The sequence below is a fragment of the Neolamprologus multifasciatus genome, chromosome 1, assembly GCF_963576455.1.
Source record: "Neolamprologus multifasciatus chromosome 1, fNeoMul1.2, whole genome shotgun sequence".
Classification (NCBI taxonomy): domain Eukaryota; kingdom Metazoa; phylum Chordata; class Actinopteri; order Cichliformes; family Cichlidae; genus Neolamprologus; species Neolamprologus multifasciatus.
The window spans coordinates 36,768,155-36,788,750 of NC_140439.1; the positions used below are offsets into that span (position 1 = coordinate 36,768,155).

Here is a 20,596-nt window from a genome sequence, read left to right on the forward strand (position 1 = left end):
AATGGCCAAGGACACGCACCTCGTCTATGCATGAAGACGAAAAATGTGTCATTTTTGACAGAACTATTCATTATTCTGCTTATAAATTGTTACAAACTAGGACTCGAGTTTCCACTAACTCAGTAATAAAAACACAAAAGCACGTGTGCATCTTTACAAAGCACATCATGACAAAGTGACCCAGTTTTACAAACTGCACCTTTAAGGACTGCTGGATTTTCACTGTATGTAACCGATCGATTTCCTCCGACTGAGTGTGTGGCTGATGTGGCTCATAAATACAAACCCGCAGAGCATTATCATCACCTCTGCTTTAGTGCATTTCAAGTGCTCTTGCTTTTTGGGCTCGATGGTCTGCATCTTTACTGTTTCAGTCCACTCTCACCTCCCGTCAGTGCAGTTTTCAGCAGACAAAGACAGGGAAAGTTAATGACTAGCTGTGGAACATAGAGGAGCTCTTTTTACAGCCAGATATTTTGCTGTGATGCTGGTGGGAACACATCAAAGAGGAAAAGAAGGTAAATATTGGACTTAGATTTGCTAAGCTGCCAAAAACATCACTCCAAATGAATGCTAATGTGGGATGCTGGATGTGTCAACGGGGAAATGTTTAAAAGGACATATTACATCATTGTTTTGCACACAGCTGGTTTCTTCTCCATTAAATGGGGGGGGGGGGGGGGGGGAGCCTCTGTTTTCCAGTAATTGAGGTTTAAACTATAATTTAGGTTTATTACTACTTAGCTGCCAAGGGCATCAAAAGTGGAGAGGCAAGGGGCCCTCGTCTCCCCTCACTTTATGCCCCGCTCTCACATCCTTCAAAAAGATTTAAAGTTTCTTAAAGTCTTCTTGCTCTTCTTCTTGCTTCTTGCTCATTTTTAACCAAATCTTTTCTTTTTTCATGCTTTAGCAGGTCAGACGCGCCCCCCTAATATTTGTTTTTTGGTTTTATTATTGTGGACTCGCCACACGATTTAAAGCTACTGTACTACATTACTTCTGCACATTTTAAATTCATCTTTAGACTGCTGGGAATGGCGAAGCTCCTCGGTTCATCCACTGACCAGTGTTGCCAACTCCTCAGTAAGGAAAATCGCTATTGGCTGTCCTAAAAGTCGCTAGAAGTCGCTAAATGACGTCATCAACTAATTTGCATAATTGGTCATGCTAATGTAATTGTAATCTATGTTGTTGGAGAGAGAAATAACATCGTGGAAGAGACATAAAGTGAGTAAAAAACGTCCTAAATGCATTTAGAATTTATTTAGAACTACAAATTAAATTTATTTTAGCAATTATTGTTTTTTTAATGTCACAATTCCAACCCTGCTCCTTTACTCGGGCTTGGACCGGCAAAAGTGACCCGAAATAGGCACTCTGGTGAGTTACTTTGTGTGTGTGTGTTTATAAGTAGTTTTAAACCCTGTGATCCACAAAACAGCATAAGAGTAAAAGAGTAAAAGAAGAACTGACTGCGTTACAGCACCCGCTGCTTGTTGAGAGTAAAAGCGATATGCGCTTTCACGTCTTTTTTTTTTTCTAAAAAAAGTCGCTAGGGGGTCTGAAAACTCGCTAAATATAGCGACAAAGTCGCTAAGTTGGCAACACTGCCACTGACTGGAATGAGCCGTTTTCGCTCCTCCCCCGTTAAACCAACTTTCTCTTTCTACTGATTGGCTGCCTCACATAAAAAATTATAGAAGGCAAATGGGTGGGTGGGGCTTCCTGGGACAGGCAACGTAAGACGACCGTATTAGGTATATCCCCTGTAGCTGACGCTGAAATGTTTGTGTGGGTTGCCATGACAACTCCAGAAGCGCGTCTGAGATCGTTATATTGCTTTCTATTTGTTTTCCTTATTTGCTACTCATGCTTGTGTACATTTGCAGTAGGAAAAGATAATCTATGAATCCAGTGATATATCCTTCTTATAAGAAATGTTTCTGTTAAAATATTATTGTGAAGTAGTCACTTCCTGTGAGTTGCGGGAACCGGAAGTTGTGCGCGGGAGAGACAAGACAGAACGGTAACACGGCGGACTTTTCGGAATGTACAACTTTTCTACTGCTGGCTTTACAAGGCGTTCACGGTAAAAATCATTACGCTGTTATTTTTTTAACACTTGTGCACTTTGTGAAACGACATAAGTGGCTGAGATGAATATCATATGTGCTATTGATATTATTTTACTTGTTTCTAGTTTTCACGGTGCTCCATGATTGTTAGAGGAATAAAAGAATTGTGGACATCAGTACGAAGCGTGGATTCTTTCGACCAGAGTAGATACATCCCCGCTCCATGACATGACATCATACATATTCAAGAGAAGAAACATAGACCTATTTATGAGGGGCAGCCAATCAGAAGAAAGCTGGTTGAACGGGAAGGGAACTAATCTGGCTTCTTTCAGACAGAAAAAAAAAGTACAACATAATTAATAATTATTTATACTCTAGTGAAAGTAAAAGCTCCACTTTAACATGAAAAACTCAAAGGGAATACACCTGGAATGATCTTTCACTATATACCTGGATCACTAATACCACCACAGGAGGTCAGAATGAAAGTGTTGGTGATTATGTTAGGCTGTGTCTTGTTCTTTTTCCCTCTTCCAGATGAGATTGATGAAGTGGTGTTTTGTCTCTTGCCTCACCTGACTTTTAAAGATGCTACATGTTCTAAACTGCTTTGGTCCAATGGCATTATTACAGAAGGGAATGATGGCGAGAATTACCAAAATAATACTAACATATAAAAAAGAATGACATTGTAACATTATTCTGTCACAGAAAACACTGCTGCTGGTGTTATATGAGCTGATGCACGCACTGATAGCATTAATCCATATTGGTTACTCCATGCAGTATCATCACCATGTACTCGGTTTGACTGAAACAAAGTGTGACATGGAGCGAGGAGCGAGGGCTGACTTTCTGCTGCAGGCTGGGATGTGTCAGCCTGATTTCCGCTGTGTTCTTGATCCATGGAAAACCATAAAAACCAGCACGGTTTTGCATAAACAAAGTGCACATTACCACCCACACGCATGACCCACTCGACTTTGTTCATTCATTTACGGCATCATGCCTTTCTTTTTCCACCTGACTCTGTATCCTGCCTTGCTCGCTCATCTGGATTCTTTCTCCTATTTTAGCTCATTTATTCATCACATCTTTCCTCCTTTTCTTTCATTTCTTGCCTTTTCAATTATTGCTTCCTTTCTCACTTTCTTCCTATGCCCATCCCTATCATTTCCCACTTCTTCCATTACCTGCCGTCACTTCAGCGCTTCATCCCTAACACCAAAAACCTACTGTAGTTTGTGCATAACGAGCTGCTGTGCTGTGACAGAAAAACAAAGGAACATAGAAAGGGACGGGAAGGGAGGTCAGCCAGTTCCTCAACTGATTAGACTACAGCTCAATTATTTGCCTTAGTGGAAAATTAGGCACATTTCCAACAAGGAATTTTACATGGTAATGGGAACAAAATAATTAGGCTAATTTCCCTCAGACCGGACTGTGCATCATGAGAAAAGTGCAGTGATTTGTTTGGTCGGGTGGAAATAATGAAGTGAAAAACAGTTTTTCCTTACAAGTATGGATAGAGAGAGCCACCTGGTGTTGGCAACCATGTACAAAGGAAGGTGCTAACAAAAGCTAGCTTCCTAAAACAAGAAGTTACAGAAAAACTGTAGGTCCCGGGTGATGCTATGCTGTAGTGACACAAGAGTCGGCGGTATCGACCACGGCAGCACGGCACTGGTTACCGCCATTTCAGACAGTTTATTTCTAGACAGCTTTAAAGATAATTGACAGGGGATTTCTTTAAATCACCCCATATAAAAACTATTTTCCTTTGACAATAATAAAAATACATTTTGGCTTTATTTCCACAAAGTTCAGCTCTCTGGAGGACAGTGACGAAGATCTGGAGAGTTTGCAAATTTATACTGAAGAGTGTTTGGAGCGAGTTGTTATGTGGAAGCCGAACCAGCAGCGAGAGGAGCCTGAGGACTCCCCTGAAGAGACACATTTGGCTGGACTCTAACCCGTGTGTGTTTCTGTGATATATACTCTCCCACCCACATCCACTTCTGACTGTTTAAGTGAAATCAAAGTCTGGTTTACTCACAACCTTCTTAAACTTAATGGCGATAAAACAGAATTAATTTTAATAGGCACCAGATCCAACCAGTCTTTCGTTATCCATTGATAACTCTGTCACACCCTCCCCTCAGGTTAAGAGTCTTGGTGTCATCCTCGATAGCACTCTGTCCTTCACAGCACATATAAATAATATCACTCGGTCTTCCTACTTTCATCTCCGTAATATTAACCGCCTTCGTCCCTCACTCACTCCACACAGTACCTCCATACTCATCAATGCTCTTGTCACATCTCGTCTGGATTACTGTAATTCTCCTCTCTGTGGTCTACCTCATAAATCCCTCCATAAATTTCAGTTAGTTCAAAACACAGCTGCTCGTATTATCTCCAGAACTAGATCCACTGAAGAAGAAGAAAAACAAAAAACGGAGGGCAGGGATAGCTCAGTAGGTAGAGTGGTGGCCCCATGATCGGAAGGTTGGGGGTTCGACTCCACTGAACGGTTACCCTGAGTTACCCCTGAGCAAGGTACCGTCCCTACACACTGCTCCCCGGGCGCTGCATTGGTGGCTGCCTACTGCTTTACTGGGTGAATGGGTTAAATGCAGAGGAGCAATTTCCCTACGGGGACTAACACATACACATTATTATTAGAACAGCTGTTCTTAAACAGCTCCATTGGCTCCCAGTTCACCTCAAAGCGCTTCATAACCTCGCTCCTCCATATCTATCCGATCTTCTCCATACATACTCGCCCCACCGTACACTCCGCTCTTCTTCAGCTTCCCTTCTGTCTGTTCCACCTTGTGTTATTGTAAGGTGACCTTGAGGGTCTTAAAGGTGCCTATAAATAAAATGTATCATTATTATTATGACCAAGGAGCTCGGTGGAAGCTTGAGTTTACCTGCATACATCGTTCTCACTGTGTCACCTGTTGACCACCTGCTGCTGGTTTGCACACACTGACTGGTGATCGTCACAGTTTTGTACAAAAAAGGCAAATGTGCCTCATCGTTGATCAGCTCAGAGAGCTGGGCTGCTGGGAGCTTGTGTTTCCCTTCAGAGTGACTCTATTTAAAATGAATAGACGGGATTTAAGAGGAAGGAGCGAAGGACACCGAGCAGCAGATCAGGCATAATGGAAACAGGCCAAAAGTTTATTAAGGAACAAAATTGGAATAATTTGTTTCCAGCAGGCTGGATAAGTAAGTGCTGTTTATTTCAGTATGAAATTTGTTTCAAAATTGCTAAAATAACTCTCTGAATGAAACTGTCCATGGCCTGAATTCATTTATTGAATAAACTTTTTTTTCTTTTTATCTAAAATAAACTTACATAGCAATGGAAACACTTGTATATTCCTCATTTCTCTGTATGTATTATTGCAGAGTCTACCTTACAACATAAAGCAGCTTGAGGCAACTGTTGTTGTGATTTGGCAAATAAGAATAAGAGAAGGAGATATTAATAAGTGAGGAGATGGGACGGAGCGGGGTGTGATAATGAGGGAAAGTGAAGGGAGGAAGAGAGCGATGGAGGGAGTGAGGTAGATGAGAATTGGTGGAGGGAGTAATAGAAGACAAGAAGAAAGGGAATTACTTCAGGGAGGGAGTCAGGGAACAAAATATGGAACAAGACGAGATACTTTGCAGGTCTTATGTGTGAGACTTGCAGTAGTTAAAAAAAACACTACTTCAGATATCAATTTATAATCATTTTAGAGATTTTAAAGTTGTCTTATGCTACCTGCTCCACGTTGTCTATTTATTATTATCATCAGGAGCATCCCTTTGCATCGTGGATGTGCAGCCGAGGCAGCAATCTGCAGTTAATGCACAAACACACTACGGGTTCATCCCCCGAGTTCGCTGACGTTTTTATGCTTGAATGATTCTCAGGTAATTGGTAAATGGCTAAATAGATGAAAAAATACCAGCGGGCACCAGCGCTGCCCCTCCGCCTCCAAGTAGATACATGTATGGTATCCATTTAAAAATTCCACGTCAAGTTACTGCAATCACAAGATTCAGAAAACATCACCTCTGACCTTGAGGTCGAGGTCACCGGGATTCAAACCCGACTGTGATTTTTTTGTAGATGAACCAATGGTACCCCCCACCCCCCCCACCCCCACTCACTCAACCCACTTTTCGATTAACACCTGGACACTACAGCTTCCTGTAACATCCACTTTATTGTTGTTGGAGTGGAAAGTTCTTGGATCATTTTGACCCTCAAAGTTGTGTTTGTGAAGAAATGACAACTGTCATGAATACAAACCTGCGATCACAGGGCCTACCTGCTTGTATTGATGGGGCGTGCAGCATTTGTTTATAGTAGGAGTAGTATAGTCCACACTCTGTCCGAAAAGAGATCTCCCTCTCCACTTCCTGAAAATAAAAAGAAGGATTTTAGTTTCATGAAAGCAAACACTTCTGTTCTCTGTAATATGGAAAACAGATATCCTGGCAAGACATGACAGAAACATGGAGGATAAAGGCAAAGCAGCTAATACACTCATAATCCTCTCCAGTAATAATCAGACAGGTAACACCGTGTGTGAGTGCGTGCTTGGAGGATGTCTTCCCAAGAGACTTCCTGCTCGTCATGCGTGATTACTGCTCCTCGGGGGGTTAAGAGGAGAGAGCAAACAGCGAACAACCAGCTGTGGAATATTAAGCCAATCATTAATCTATCATATTTAGTCTGCAAATTGTTTTTGCAACTGTGCTTGACAAAAAGGAAACGCTTTGATTTTAGCTACTCGTTTCTTCTAAAACTCGCTGAAAGTCTGTCAAATTGTTTCTCCAGATTTACTGCAGCCAAATCCGGTCCAAGCAATCTCCAAATCCTCCGCGTGTTAAAAACCAAAGCATGTTTCCGAGTATTGCTGCAAAGCATTTTATCTGATATTTTTCCAGTAACAACTTCCAGTAATAACTAAAACCTCACAAAAAGACTATAAAATTAGAAATGCATATAACATCTGTCCATTAAAACCAACTGATCAATAGAAAGGATTTTCCAATAACAACGTTCAATTTCTAACATTCATACAAACTTGTACATAAAACGTTCTGTATCCTGAACAGATTTCACGCATTTCAGAGGAGAATGATCCTAATTTAAACAGCCTGGCTCATTCTGCAGTTCTTATATGTGACAAATCATCATAACCAGTCTGTGGAAACCTGAGAGCAGTTATTTGTTCTGTAGCCGTCAGGGAGCGACAGGACAGGGGATCCCAATCAGATCGCCCACCGAGGCAGGTGTTCCCACCAGTTAATTAATGTCATTTACTTGGTTGAAACCATTAGCTGATTAACAGAGTGTAAATCAGCATGGGTCTGCCTCCTGAGGAGAACAGCAGAAAACCACTGGTTCATAACGCAGATATGATCAGCTGCAAAAAATTAAATACGCATTTGGACGAGCCTCTGGAAGAAAAGACGAGACCGATTCTACGAGCACAGGGACGGCTCGGAGCGCAAGAACGATGAGGAGGGCAGCGAGCGTTTTTAACCTCGGGCAACCACAGGCGCTCGGTTATTGTGTTCTTGTTGCTCCGTCAGAAAAACAAGACCACATCTGGAAAAACTATCAAAGTTACTGACATCATACAAAAACATGGCAGATTAAAATAAATATTTGGATCATGGTAAGAGCATTTTGATTAACAACGGGAAACCACGTTAGCTGCTCCACGTGTGAACTGATCCCGATCAGTCACAGACGTATCAGCTACGAGCCTCAAAAGGAGGTCACGTATATTACTGGCACCATCTATGAAGAAGCTGTTTCAACACTATCTGCAAATGAGTTCACCGCATCATCTTTGTATGATTTAGAAGCAAATAAACACCCCAAAATTGAAAGAATGAGTTCACAGCTCAAGAAATGGGAACATCCAGGAAGCACTTGGAGTCACAGATTTGACCTTTTGCAGGAAGATGGATGGCATCTACATCCTGTGTTTAAATGAAAGCTAACAGACTGTCTGAGAAGTTGATGGAGTGGCAGCCAGACGAGAGTACGAGCCTCTCAGGACTCATCCATACACTGAATGGATGCACGGCATTTCCACAAATACATGTGGATTAATAGACATATATAGAGAAATTGTGTTGTTGCCACTGGAGGCAACAACACAAACATAATGTTAAAAGTTGACAAATAGACACCTTCATAAAAACTTCCTACACATGAAGAGAAAAATTAGCAACATTTTCATACCAGGGTCTGAATGTGACCTTCTGTGAAGTCAGACGTTTTAACATTGGAGTCTACAGAGGCTGACTCGCGTTTGGAGACGACCTCTAGTGGCCATTCCAGGAACTGCACTGATTTGGCATTGAGTTGCATCTTGGTTGAAGAGATATTTCTTGGTACTTAAGATCATTTCTAACATTTCTAAATTATGCAGCACTTTTCCAACTGAGCAGGCGAAACTTTATCTCTAACTTCAGAAAAGAAAAAAAAACAACGGACAGAAAAAAATAAATCTATGCCACTTCAACTATAAAGGAGTTTGTTCATTTTGTAGATAATAACAGCATCAGATGCCTGTTGCTTGCTGGATCTTTGTACCGTGATCTCACTGTTATTGGGGCCACTCTGTAACGACCTAACACCACAGAAGGGGCGGGAGCTCTGACTGTGGTTGCAGATTGGACGACGGTGTGCTGTGATGGTTTTCATTAGCACCGTGCTGCAGACTGAACCTGCCCCCCGAGGCGGTCGAAGCAGAGCTCGTCTGTAATGTGTTTGGTTTATCAATCGCTCAAATTGAAACACTTTCTATAAACACGTAATAACTCCTACCGTGAGCTGCGAGAACCACAGCAGATTCTCATGTAAGCCGTTCACACACCAGGCCTGAGTCAGTGCCAGCAGCACAGCCGCTAACAGCCCTGCTGCCATGAAAACGCACTGTTGCCAAGGCCGCTGGGGTGAAACGCCTGAACCGGAACGGGAACCGGATCGCCCAAGCAGAGAAACCCCTCCTTCACCCCCCTCCTGCGTTCCCGACAGAGCGTTATGGTTACATCTGCCTTCAGACGGCGCATCTTGTGAAAGGCCATGTTTTGGCTTCACCCTCTTACGGAGCTCCATTGCCTGGGAACGCAGAGATTATCAATAAATTCTTGGATCCTTTGATGAGCTGAATCCAGGTAGATAAACAGGACGCTCCCGGGTTAAGGTACAGAACTGATCCAAATCCATTACGGAAAAAAATGTAAACGGGTGTGTTTTTCTCTTCTTGAAGTCAATCCAAATAAATTCGCTTTTTAATCGCTTCAAGTTCCCTGCCAAAGGAAATATGCAAAAGCTTCCTCTGAGGGATGAGCAGCTACTTTCCTTCCCAATCCTCCTTTTGAGTTTTGCCCAAGGCAAAACAAGCCTTGGCTTTCCACCAAGAACTCTGATGAGATGGCTAATCCTCAATTTAAATTAAGGTCAAAGAGAATAGGCCTAGTTAACAAGTTCACACATTGCTCATTACGCTGGAAGCCAGTAGCACCGATCCTCTTCTCTCTGTGTGTCTGTGTTACCATTTCCTCCTTATGGGTCTTTGAATAACTCCCATCTCTGTTATGTGATGCACAAAAAATCCAAGCCAGGGTCCATCCAGCATTTCCTCTGCTCCATGTCTGCCAAAGCCTAAATACGAAGTGGCCTCTGCCTCCATCGAACGCAGCAACTTCAGAACAAAAAGCGAACAGAAAGACTAAACCCTGCGAACAACAGGACAGGCTGTGGATAACTGCAGCAGCCAGAGGGAGGGAGGGAGAAGCGAGTTGACTACTGGTGACCCCTCGTCTATAAAAGCACACGTGCTTACAGGAAAAGAATAAGAAGAGTAAGTGGGGGTGGGGAAACATGGGAACATTATTCGGAAAATGCAGGGAACAGTTGTCGGAAGGTTTGCGGATCTGTGCGCTCGTCTGAAATAAACCGAGGCGCTGCGGCCGGCACGGATGTGACCTCACACCTGATGAATTCAAGAGGCCAGATTAAGCCAGCTGTCTCGCTACATAAGAGGACAAGAGATAATAAGCGCTGTAAGGGTACGAGCGTGAACGAGAGAGAGGAAAAATCCTCCAGACCCTTTCACCTCAGGCTAACTCTGATAATACATTCCCTCAACAGCATGCTGGGTGAGGAAACCACATATGAGATTATTAAAAGCAGTCCCCTTTCTGGGAAGCTTCTCCACAGGCCGCCGTGCTCCGATACCATCAGTCACGTAGGGTCAGGTCGGGTCAGGCAGCAGCACTGATCAGGCGGGACTCCCAAATCCAAATTACTTTCCAGCATGTTTCACAGTTCTTTCCAGCCTACTTGACCTGAAGACACTTCAGACAACGTGTGTGTGTGTGTGAGTGTGTGTGTGAGTGAAACAGTAAAAGGGAGAATAAAAGTGAGAGAGATGAGGGGGGGGTCTGAAGGCAGGAAATTAAATATATCCATCCAGACGGCCCAGAGAGCAACAGGAAGCAGTTCAAGGTAAAACCAGGAGCCTGAATCATGCAAAGTGCACGAAACACAATTTTCTGTGCCTTGGAAACTTCTTTTGGATATTTCAGCATGTTCTTCTGTCCGCACAGCTAAATGTAAATTTTGAATTTGAAAGTCATTTCCCTCTGTTTGGGTCTCCACACAAACTGAGCTGGTAGTTTTTGTGGTTTTCTTTCATTTCACAACCACAATCAGGGTTCAACAAAACTAGTAGTAATGATTAAAAAGAACAAACGCTGGCCTGCTGATGGATCTTAGTTTTCATCTCTTTGCCATAATCTTTACATTTGGCAGATTTCTTTTAGCAGCAATACCTGCAGCGTGCACAGTGAGTGTTTAGTCCACTTCACTTAAATGAAAGCCATAGTTCCTAATTATCTTTCTGATAGAAGCAAAAATAAATCTACTAATCTTACTGGTATACATTAGCATTAAAAGGCCAATCCTGCTGCATAACATGCAGTGCAATAGTGAGAAGACTACATGACTCCATGAATATACGTGTGACTACACAGATATACAAAACACAATCAGCAAAGAGACATGTGATGCTTAACGCCGTAAGGTCATAGGCTACCATCACCACCTGCAGCCTGAGACAGGTGAGTCTGAGTCTGTCAAACTTTGTCACAACATCGACCCGATCAGCCTACCGACACAGGAACAGATTATTGGAGGGACTGAGTGAGGACACTACTAAATTTCATTCCCTGAGACAGATTAAAAAATGTAAACAAATCAAAAAATATATATCTGAACAAGTCACCCAACTAAAAAGCTCTGGAGATGAAAATTAAAGCCAAAGTTTTTAGAACAAACAAACAAACAAAAAACAAGCTGCAGTTCCCCTGATGGCCACCTGAGGGCCACCCTACAGCGAGTCCATCCTCATGCACTCTCATTTTAAAATATCCAACTTTAGAGGATTGAAAGGTATATCTGCAGCATGGGACCAAAACAGATTTGGACATAGTTGACAACTTCCTATTTTATAACACCTCTGATGGGGTGATTTTCAACTGGACAAGGTAGTTAGGGGTGTGGCCACCAGAGATGGGCAGTAACGCGTTGACGCGTTACTGTTATCCGATTTCTTTTTTCAAGTAACGAGTAAAGTAAGGGATTACTATTGCAAAAACGGTAATTAGATTACCGTTACTTTCCCGTAGGAACGCTGCGTTACTGCGTTATTCAAACCGTGATTTTTTTGCGAGAATGTCTCATGACAGTGACGTAAGCGAGTGCGACATTCGTGACAACAGCTGTGTGCAGATCAACAATGGATCATATATCGAGTGCAGAGAGAGTATGAGCGTGCAGCGTTTAAAGTGTGGAAGTACTGACCTTACTTTGAGTTTGATTCCATAAAAAGTGACAAAAACATTAGTGTCCGTTGTGCGTGGGAAGAAAACTTCTTTTTACAGAGGAAAAAAAACCCTAAACTTCCGAGCAAGCACCGAGTAGCTACGACGTAATGGGAAACTCACAGAGAAACTCGCGGATTCTTCCACTGACCGCTGCGGCACACCTGCACCAGGGTAAACCTCCGCCTACCCCACTCCTGCTTTACAGGTGAAAATAGAGCAACAGGACCGCTAGTCTTTGACTTTATTTATTTTCTGCTGTGTTTTACTTGCATCTATTTGCAAGAGTGAGTGTTAACACACACAAAAAAATACTTTATGGCCTGGAATGTGCAGAAAATAGTTTTTTTTTTTTATTTCTTCCAGTCAGAGAATGTTGCATATAATTAAATTTTTGCTTGATGCATAAAGTTAAAAGATTAAAACTAATAAAACAAGTTTTAAAAAGAGACTTTTCCATTTGATTACATTTTGTATGATGATTATGCAGAAAAAGTAGAATTGGGCTGAAAGATCTATCACTTTATCACCTATTCAGGTTGTAAATCGTGTTTTTAAAAAGTAACTAAGTAACTAATTACTTTTGGAAATAAGTAATCAGTAAAGTAACGGGATTACTTTTTTGGGGAAGTAATCGGTAATTAGTTACTGATTACTTTTTTCAAGTAACTTGACCAACACTGGTGGCCACATTGATTTATAGGTGTCCCAGCACAGGAAGCTGTAACTGACCAGCGTCGACTCATTCACTAATTCTAGTGATTGAACCAGAACTCTTCACTGTGTTTCAGCTATTGGTATTTTTTAGCATGTTTGCTAATATATTTTTGATGAGATTCTAGTATTTTATTTATCAGTTAATTCATCCTTTAACTAATTCGCCAGTATGTGTGTGTACACATTCCATCAGTTTAAGAACGTAGCCTGCAACAGCCCTAAGCACCATAAACTGATTCATCCATATTAGCAAATTAGCTGTTCTCATGAGCTCAGTGAGCCCCGGTACTGTGCAATAACCTTCCTCTCGACCTCCGCGCATCTGATTCCATTGCACTGTTCAAATCACGACTGAAAATCCACTTATTCAATCTTGCCTTTCCCTCTAGTTAATATTTCTTTTACGATTTTATATCATGCACTTTTATGCTCATTTAATTTCTTGTTTGCTCTGTACCTGTTGCTTTCCTATGTATCAGTGACAGCTACCTGCTTGCATACTTAGTACTTGCTTTGGTCCTATTTCTATTACCTTCCTCCTATTCTCTATGTTACTTGTTAAGCACCGTGGCATACCCTTGGTTTTTAAGTGTGCTTTATAAATAAAGTTTATTATTATTATTATGATGATTGTGAATGTTAGACTGTTGGTTTCAGAAAGTTAGAGAAACTGTTGGACATCAGCAGCAGAGACTGCTTATGCATTTTCATCTTCCCAGACAGTCTCCCTAAAAAACACTGAATGTTTTAATGCTGAGCCACAACCACGTTTTTAATGTAACCGAGCAGATTCGCTGCTCTGTGCGAACATAGACTCAGGCGCAGGCTTTGATTGCATTAACAGAAGGAAACAGTTCACATATGCATGCAGTGTGCGATGATGTCAGCCCACTTACTTGTGGGAACATTTCAGGGAGATGTTCTCCAGGCCTGTAAAGTGACCTGCATTTATTATGAATGAACACATCTGTCTGCTCCCCTTCACACACACATAAACAGAAAAAAAGCCCACGCGGGACCGCAAACTGTGTCCACACGGATTCCGATCAATTAACTCAAAGTGCCGCTTTGTGTCCCTGTGACAGAAGCTCACAAATTACCGCGAGCACGGCGGCGCTATACGCGGGCAAGATGCATTTCACATTTGCATGAGAAACAGAATAAGCACCTGGCTGGCCGTGCAGGCAACCAACAGAGGAAGTAAACGGATGCTTTGTTTGAGTCGCAGTCTCGTCTGTTCTACACAAAGAGATGAGTTGTCCTGTGATTGGGGTAGAGCTTCAGAACCAGACGTGTCTCTGGTGTCAGGTTATGATTCAGTAGTCCCTGTGGGAAGCTCCCACTCTTAAGAGATTTACAGAAAACCAAATGGTGCTTTTATCTTCAGCCTTCTCTTAATACCTTCCATATGCACATAACAGTCGGCTTTCATGCAAACCAATGTGCAACTTTAGTCAAAGGAAGGCAATAAATTCATAAAATAAACATTTATCTCCAATTTGTTTTCATGGGTAAGTATAAAGATATTTCTAACAATGTTTCAAAAACATTACTCTTTGCATTTTTGTCTTTAATGCCTAGTATGAATAAAATGCATTTGGACATTTTTGTAGTTTACAAGTAGCATCATGACAGAGTTTAATGTGGGAACCTTTACTATTGACAGTATTACACTGAGAGGACTCTGAACACTGAAGTCTGTCAGACACAGACAGCTGGAGGCACCGTGGACAATTACTGGTTTCCATTATACTTCTTTGAAGTCCACCTGAGAGGCACGTGTGATGATAGAGTGCTTAACAAATTTATTAGACCACCACCCAATGTAAGGTCTGTGCCACAGCTGCCCTAAATTACCAGTACTGGTAACTGGGTCATTCCATCTCAAAACAACACGGGCCTTAAACCTCCAACTGTTATGGTCCAAAGACTGGACATTTATAATGACTGCTGCAAAATGTTGGCTTCATGTATCAAATAATTTACAAGATTTTTTTTAAAAGGTTTTTGACCCACTTTAAGGTCTTCAACATCTGGCAATGTATCAACATCTCAAAAACTCAAAAAAAGCCCCCCCCCCCTCCTCGAGCTTGGTTCTGTCTGAGGTTTCTTCCTGTTAAAGGGGAGTTTTTCCTTCCCACTTTCACCAAGTAATGCTCATAGGCGGCTGTTTGAATGTTGTCCCGTATTGAGCCTCTGGCTACGTCCACACGTACCCGGGTATTTTTGAAAACGCAGGTTTTTCCTATGCATTTGCACCTTTTGTCCACACGTAAACGGCGTTTTTGGTCACTGAAAACGGAGATTTTTAAAACTCCGGCCAGGGTGGATATTTTTGAAAACTCAGTCACACTGTGCGCCACGTTATTGTTTCAGTGAAATGAATTTCTACAATACTGTTACTGTTAATTGTTCTCTCTGCAGTGTTTAAATGCTTACATATACACACACAGTTACTGTCCCTCCACACATATGACTCGGTTCTGCTTCTATGCCCCAGCTTTGTTTACTTCTTCCCACCGAGGCTTCTAGACTTCTGATTGGTCAACATTTCTGCACGGTTAGGAATATAGCGCCACCTGTTGGTTTGGCATGTTCCTAGCAGCGTTTTCCTTCATTTCTGCCTTTACGTGTGGACGGGATTATTTTTTAAAACGAAAACGGAAATTCTCCGTTTTCAAAAATACCCGTGTACGTGTGGACGTAGCTGCTGTATTAAGGTCTTTAACCTTGAGTATAAAGGACCTTGAAGGGACTGCTGTTGTCCCGTCACTGTCCCGAATCTGATAGTGAAATTTAGATCACCTGGACTACAGCGAGCTCGCCCTGTGATCGCTGAATCGATTCATTCTTGAGTCCAGATGCCAGATTTGCAGAGATTTCATCAACGTGTTCAACATATTTTACCTTCATTTGTTTTTCTCCTCTGCTATGTCAAAAATGTATAATTACACACATAATGGCCTTGTTAATGTCACCAATTACTGCAATAATAGAATTTCCTACAAGTATCCTGTAGCTAACCACAAGCAGATGCTAACATCCAGTAATGAACACTCAAAGGTTACTTAGAAACAATGAGCTTGTTACAAGAACAACTTCAGAGCAATTTTCACGCAAAATATTAACCTGCAGTGTTTTAACTTCATATGTAAAAGTAGATTACAAAACCACAAAACACCAAAACAAGCCACTCCAAAAAAAATATGATGTTCTTGCGTCAGCTGCTGTACAAAAACAAATGATTCATACTGCATCACTTAATGATGCAAAGACAACTTATGGCAGCAGCACTGATTCACACTTTGCCCCAGTTTTAGTACTAATGCAGACATCTTTTCTGCCATGTCACCCAGTTTGAAATCTGCTATGTATATCTCAGCCAGAACCAGAGTGCTGCTGACGCTCTAAAGGAGGGCAATTATAAATGACATCACATTTGGCAGAGCACAATGTTCGTTGCTGTACAACAATGAACAAACCCTGAAAGGCCTGAAACAACCGCGATGATTCAGGATCTCACGTGGTTCACATAACAGCCCTGAAAATTCATCCCATGAAGCGCGTGGAAAAGCAATCATCCCATTTTAGGATGATTGCTTTTATGACGTGTTTGAAGACCATTTTAGGAAGAAAACTGGACAAGAGGATGTCCCTGGCACTGATGTCGAAGCTACGTTAGATAAGCGCAAAACACGTGTGGAAATGTTTAGCTTAACGGTCACACCGTGTGACACGTTTCCATCAGTTAATATCCACATCTGTGATGTGGTTAATGAATCGTGCACATGGACGTCAAATCCTCAGATAACTTTGTTAGAAAAGTGCCAAATACATCAATCCAGGCAGCTTTACTGCTTTTTAACAAGAGCTTTATAAAATTTAAACAGCGCCACATATTTCCAACTTTTCCAGCTCCCACTGACACAAACTCACTGGCACTACTTTAAGATAAGCTGTCACTAAGACATACAGCCACCCAGAGGCTAATTCTTATTGAGACATCTGCAATTCCCTATCTCTATAAAAAGTTCGGACATTGTATAAAACAGATGAAAACATAAAGAGGTGATCTGCAGAGCCTTTAAATTCCCACGCTCAACTTGAATCTGATTCCAGCAGCACATTTCAAAGAAGTGTTTACCACAGGGTTGCATCACCTCTTATTTTTAAAACTCTCGGTAAGTGTCTGGGAACTCAAACCAGGGGCTAAAAGTGAACTTCTTTCCTGCAGTTGCTAATAAACAGTATAAAAGATGGATGTAGTTTCCAGATATGCCAAGCAGCAAGGTCTAAACCCGTATTTTTTTTTTCAACGACCAGCAGGGGGCGACGATTGTAGCTGCAAAAAACTAATCTATGAGACAGGGTCCCTCAGTCCCCTCCTGCTGGGACCTCAGTAAACATTTCCCTGATTACTTTCTGCATAATGCATAAAACAGGAAGTTTATTCTGTAAATCACAGTCATTCTTTAGAAAGGATTTGCTCTTTCATTAATGGCTTGTTTCTTTTTTCCACTTCCACAGTGTCGGGTCTGTGACCGTAAACAGTTTTTACCTTTATGTTGGAAAACCACAGGTCGTTCTCATGTAGCGTCGCCACGTAGATGCAGCAAAGCAGGCCAAGACCAACAGAGACAGACCAACCAACTGAAGTCCAGATTATAGCTCCCCATGACCAATCACCTGCAAGAACATTAACATGTTAGTTTTCACTGTAGGGTAAAATTTAACGTGAAACAGTAACACTTTTCTTTTTTTACTGATGGCTGGATTTCATTTAGCTGCTTCAGCTTCAGGGTCATGTTGCTGTGCATGTTGGCAGATTCAGCTGCGTACAACCTTCTCAGAGAGCGTGTGCACCTGCTCCAGACACTTCACCGGGAAAGGCGAGAGGTTCAGTATTGTAAAATATGTCGAAAACAGCACACGTTTTCAGACAGTCTCTTCTAAAAGGCACTTGTGGCGTTCTATTCGGACCCCCGCATGTAAAATGACAAAAATGAGTCGAGTATGAAAATAAAAAGAAGCTTCAGCCCCTTTGCCACCTCTGCACAGCTGGCCAACCACTGTGTGAAGTGGGTGTGAATGCTAGATAGTTATAGAAACAGCTCTCTCTAATGTGACTTCAGAAAGGTGTGCAGGGAGTTGTTTCCTGTTTGACCCTCCAACATGCACTTCATGACTGCAGCTTACTGGGAAACCTGACTAGAACAGAGCTACTTTTAGTCTTTTAAAGGTTTTAATAACACCCACTGTGACGAGTGAAAACACGTGCTGTGTGTTCCTCGTGCAGTTTCTGCAGAAACTGACTTTTTGCACAACATTGTAATTGTTTTGAATTGTCATAAAAGTGCACATCGTGATGCACGTAAGTGCGACACCCGCTAGTTTTCATTCAGTGGACACTTGTGAAATGAAGGTTACAAATATAATGACACCAGAGTCATTTAAATGTTGAAATGAAGAAAAAAGCTTATCAAGCTTCAGTCTCCTTTAGGGATGAGACACAAGAAAACATGACTGTGCCTGCATAAATACAACAAAGGTGTACGATTGTAGGCTTGAACCAGCAGAGGGATTTATGAAGGAGTCAATAAAAAATAAAATAAAAAAATCACACTGAGCAGACCTGCAGTGGGTCAACGTTGAGGCCAGATATTGACCACCATCTCCCAGGAGATGGCTCTGACCCAAATAAAAAAGCCTGCAGCAAAGTGCTTGGTTTCCAGCTAGTCTCCGCCCCCTTCTAATAGCCCATCGCCACCTAATCTGCACAGGTACGGGTACTCAATCAAGAACTTGCATCTGAGAACCGGCCCACATGAGAAGCTAACATTTTGGGTGGCTTCAAAGTGTCCTTGAGCAAGACACTGAACGTCAAATTGCCTCCACTGATGTGTGAGTGTGTGTGTGTGAGACAGGTAACAAATAAATCACAATAAAGTCCTGTGTGAATGTGCACTGCAGGCTAAGTGTGAGCAGAAAAGAGTGATCTAACTATCAGCCCAGGCATTCATGTGTTGTTTACGTGCATATTTGATGGCCGCAGCTGCAAATAATGATTTCAGTGTTTTTCATTTGACACAAAAGCATCGCACACATAACAATGTCTCTTCTTTGAATGCAGAAATGCACAAAAGGTGTAAGATATCAGGCTTTAACCAGTTATGAAAACATCAGTAAAGCCACACTGAGAACACCTGTAGCAGGTTAAAGTCAGGGTCAGATCCTGAACGCTATCCCTGGAGCTCGAGCTGAAAACTCCGCAGCAGGTGCTTGGCTTTTAGCCAGTCACAACCCGATGTGACTTTCTACCCATTGCAACACCAGTGTCCAATCTGGAAATACTTCTACTCATTTCCACTACAAAAAAAGTTTTAAACATGCCTGGATTCCCCTGACGCAGAGCCAGCACTGCTGCAAAGCCAGTTCTGCTTTGGTGCCTCGAGAATCAGCTTTAAAGTCAACAAATTTGAGAACCAAACACTACAGGTGAAAATTGGGGATGCTTCGTGTGGGAACAAAATAACAGCAGACTGCAAATCAAACCCACTGACAAGTCCTCAACTACTTTGGCAGAGGTAAAAAGCCTGGTAATGCTGCCAAAAAGCTGGCACCAGAACAGCACCAAGAACTTCACCGGTGATTTGGTGACCAAGTAATGATCGGCTCAAACCTGCTGAAATGTGTGGTAGAACTGGCACTTGCAGCTTGTTGGTGGGAAACATCTACGTGTGGCTCACGAAGCCTGAGATGGGAGTGCGGGGTGTCTCACTCACCATGCAGGATCTTCTCCGGATGGTGTTCAGAGCAACAGTTGTGCTGCTGGGACTGAAGCTCTGCAGCAGGAGAGGGCTCCTTCCCCTTGCTGCCCTTCCTCTGACGCAGGGTTGTCATGTTGAAATGCTGCCAGCAGAGCGCACACACAGGGGGAGGGGGTCTGATTAGCCACACTGATACACATGTACACACAGGCAAAGAGCAAACATGTGCCCTAACATTACTGCGCTCAGAGCCAAAGCAAACAGGTCTTTCATTCAGTTCACGATGGATGGATGGATGGGGGGTGGACAGGCCTGCTTACAGCATTTCCTGGTCACGCTGACGCCAGAATAACGTGCAAATAAATAAAATAAATAAATAAATGAGATCAGCCTATCGACAACAGATTATCAGAGAGCTCTATTCATTCTACCGTTTTTAAACCGGACCAAATGTCGCGCCAAACATAACCGCAGATGCGCTCCAGCAGAGGATCATGAGGGATGTGGGGCGAACAGGGAGCCACATAAGACGGTAAAGTAGATGAGGCGGGTTTGAACCGCCACTGGGAAGCACGGACACGCAACCACAGCCTCGTTATGGTGAATGTGCGTTTCACAACACAGAGGCGCGCTCCCGCGGTGGACGAAGGACTTTGTTTCTGCCTTGACATCAACAAAAGACGAAAACGAGTCGAGCCAACGGAACATTTAGCGAAGCCTCACCCTCCTCCACAGCAGCGGCTGGCAGGATGCTCCGACAGCTCTCTCTCCCCCCTCTCTCTTTCTCTACGTCTCTCTACCTCCCTCGCTCTTTCATTTTTCTCTCATTCTTTTTTTTCACCTGCTGTTAAAATTCAGCGGTCAGCCTCGTACCGCACGGGGTTTAACGGAGGGGACAGCACCGGAACACGAGAGGACCCGCCTTCAAAATAAAAGCGTGAGGTGAGGGGGGAGGTAGGCGTTTCGGAGATTAACTAAATAATTACAAAACTAAAAAAAAAAACGAAAATTAAAAAAATAAATATGGAACAAGGGCCGCGTAAGTTAGTGAATATTTTTACTAAAGAAAAACAAAAATCACTAAAATTATTTGGAGACAGTTTTTACAAACTAAGTGTA

At 42.4% G+C, this 20,596-nt stretch overlaps 1 protein-coding gene across 8 annotated transcripts in view; it reads right to left on the reverse strand.

The window, feature by feature from the left end:
• The window catches only part of dpy19l3 (dpy-19 like C-mannosyltransferase 3), an 82,733-nt gene extending 62,145 nt beyond the window's left edge, over nucleotides 1–20,588 (reverse strand). For 2 of the 8 annotated variants that reach the window (XR_014877926.1, XM_085184603.1), the window contains exons 1-4: nucleotides 19,909–20,575; nucleotides 19,493–19,619; nucleotides 17,269–17,396; nucleotides 6,410–6,500 (exon numbers count right to left, since the gene is read on the reverse strand). Coding sequence is in view for 7 of the 8 variants with exons in the window: in XM_085184603.1 (XP_085040729.1) it covers nucleotides 6,410–6,500; nucleotides 17,269–17,396; nucleotides 19,493–19,619; nucleotides 19,909–20,148 (586 nt within the window). In the remaining variant the exon portion in view is untranslated. Of the gene's footprint in view, nucleotides 1–997; nucleotides 1,350–6,409; nucleotides 6,501–8,931; nucleotides 11,787–17,268; nucleotides 17,397–19,492; nucleotides 19,620–19,908 lie in introns of those variants that run through there. The other 6 variants (XM_085184729.1, XM_085130365.1, XM_085130295.1 and 3 more) reach the window with 6 other exon arrangements.
• Between the last annotated feature and the right edge of the window lie 8 nt (nucleotides 20,589–20,596).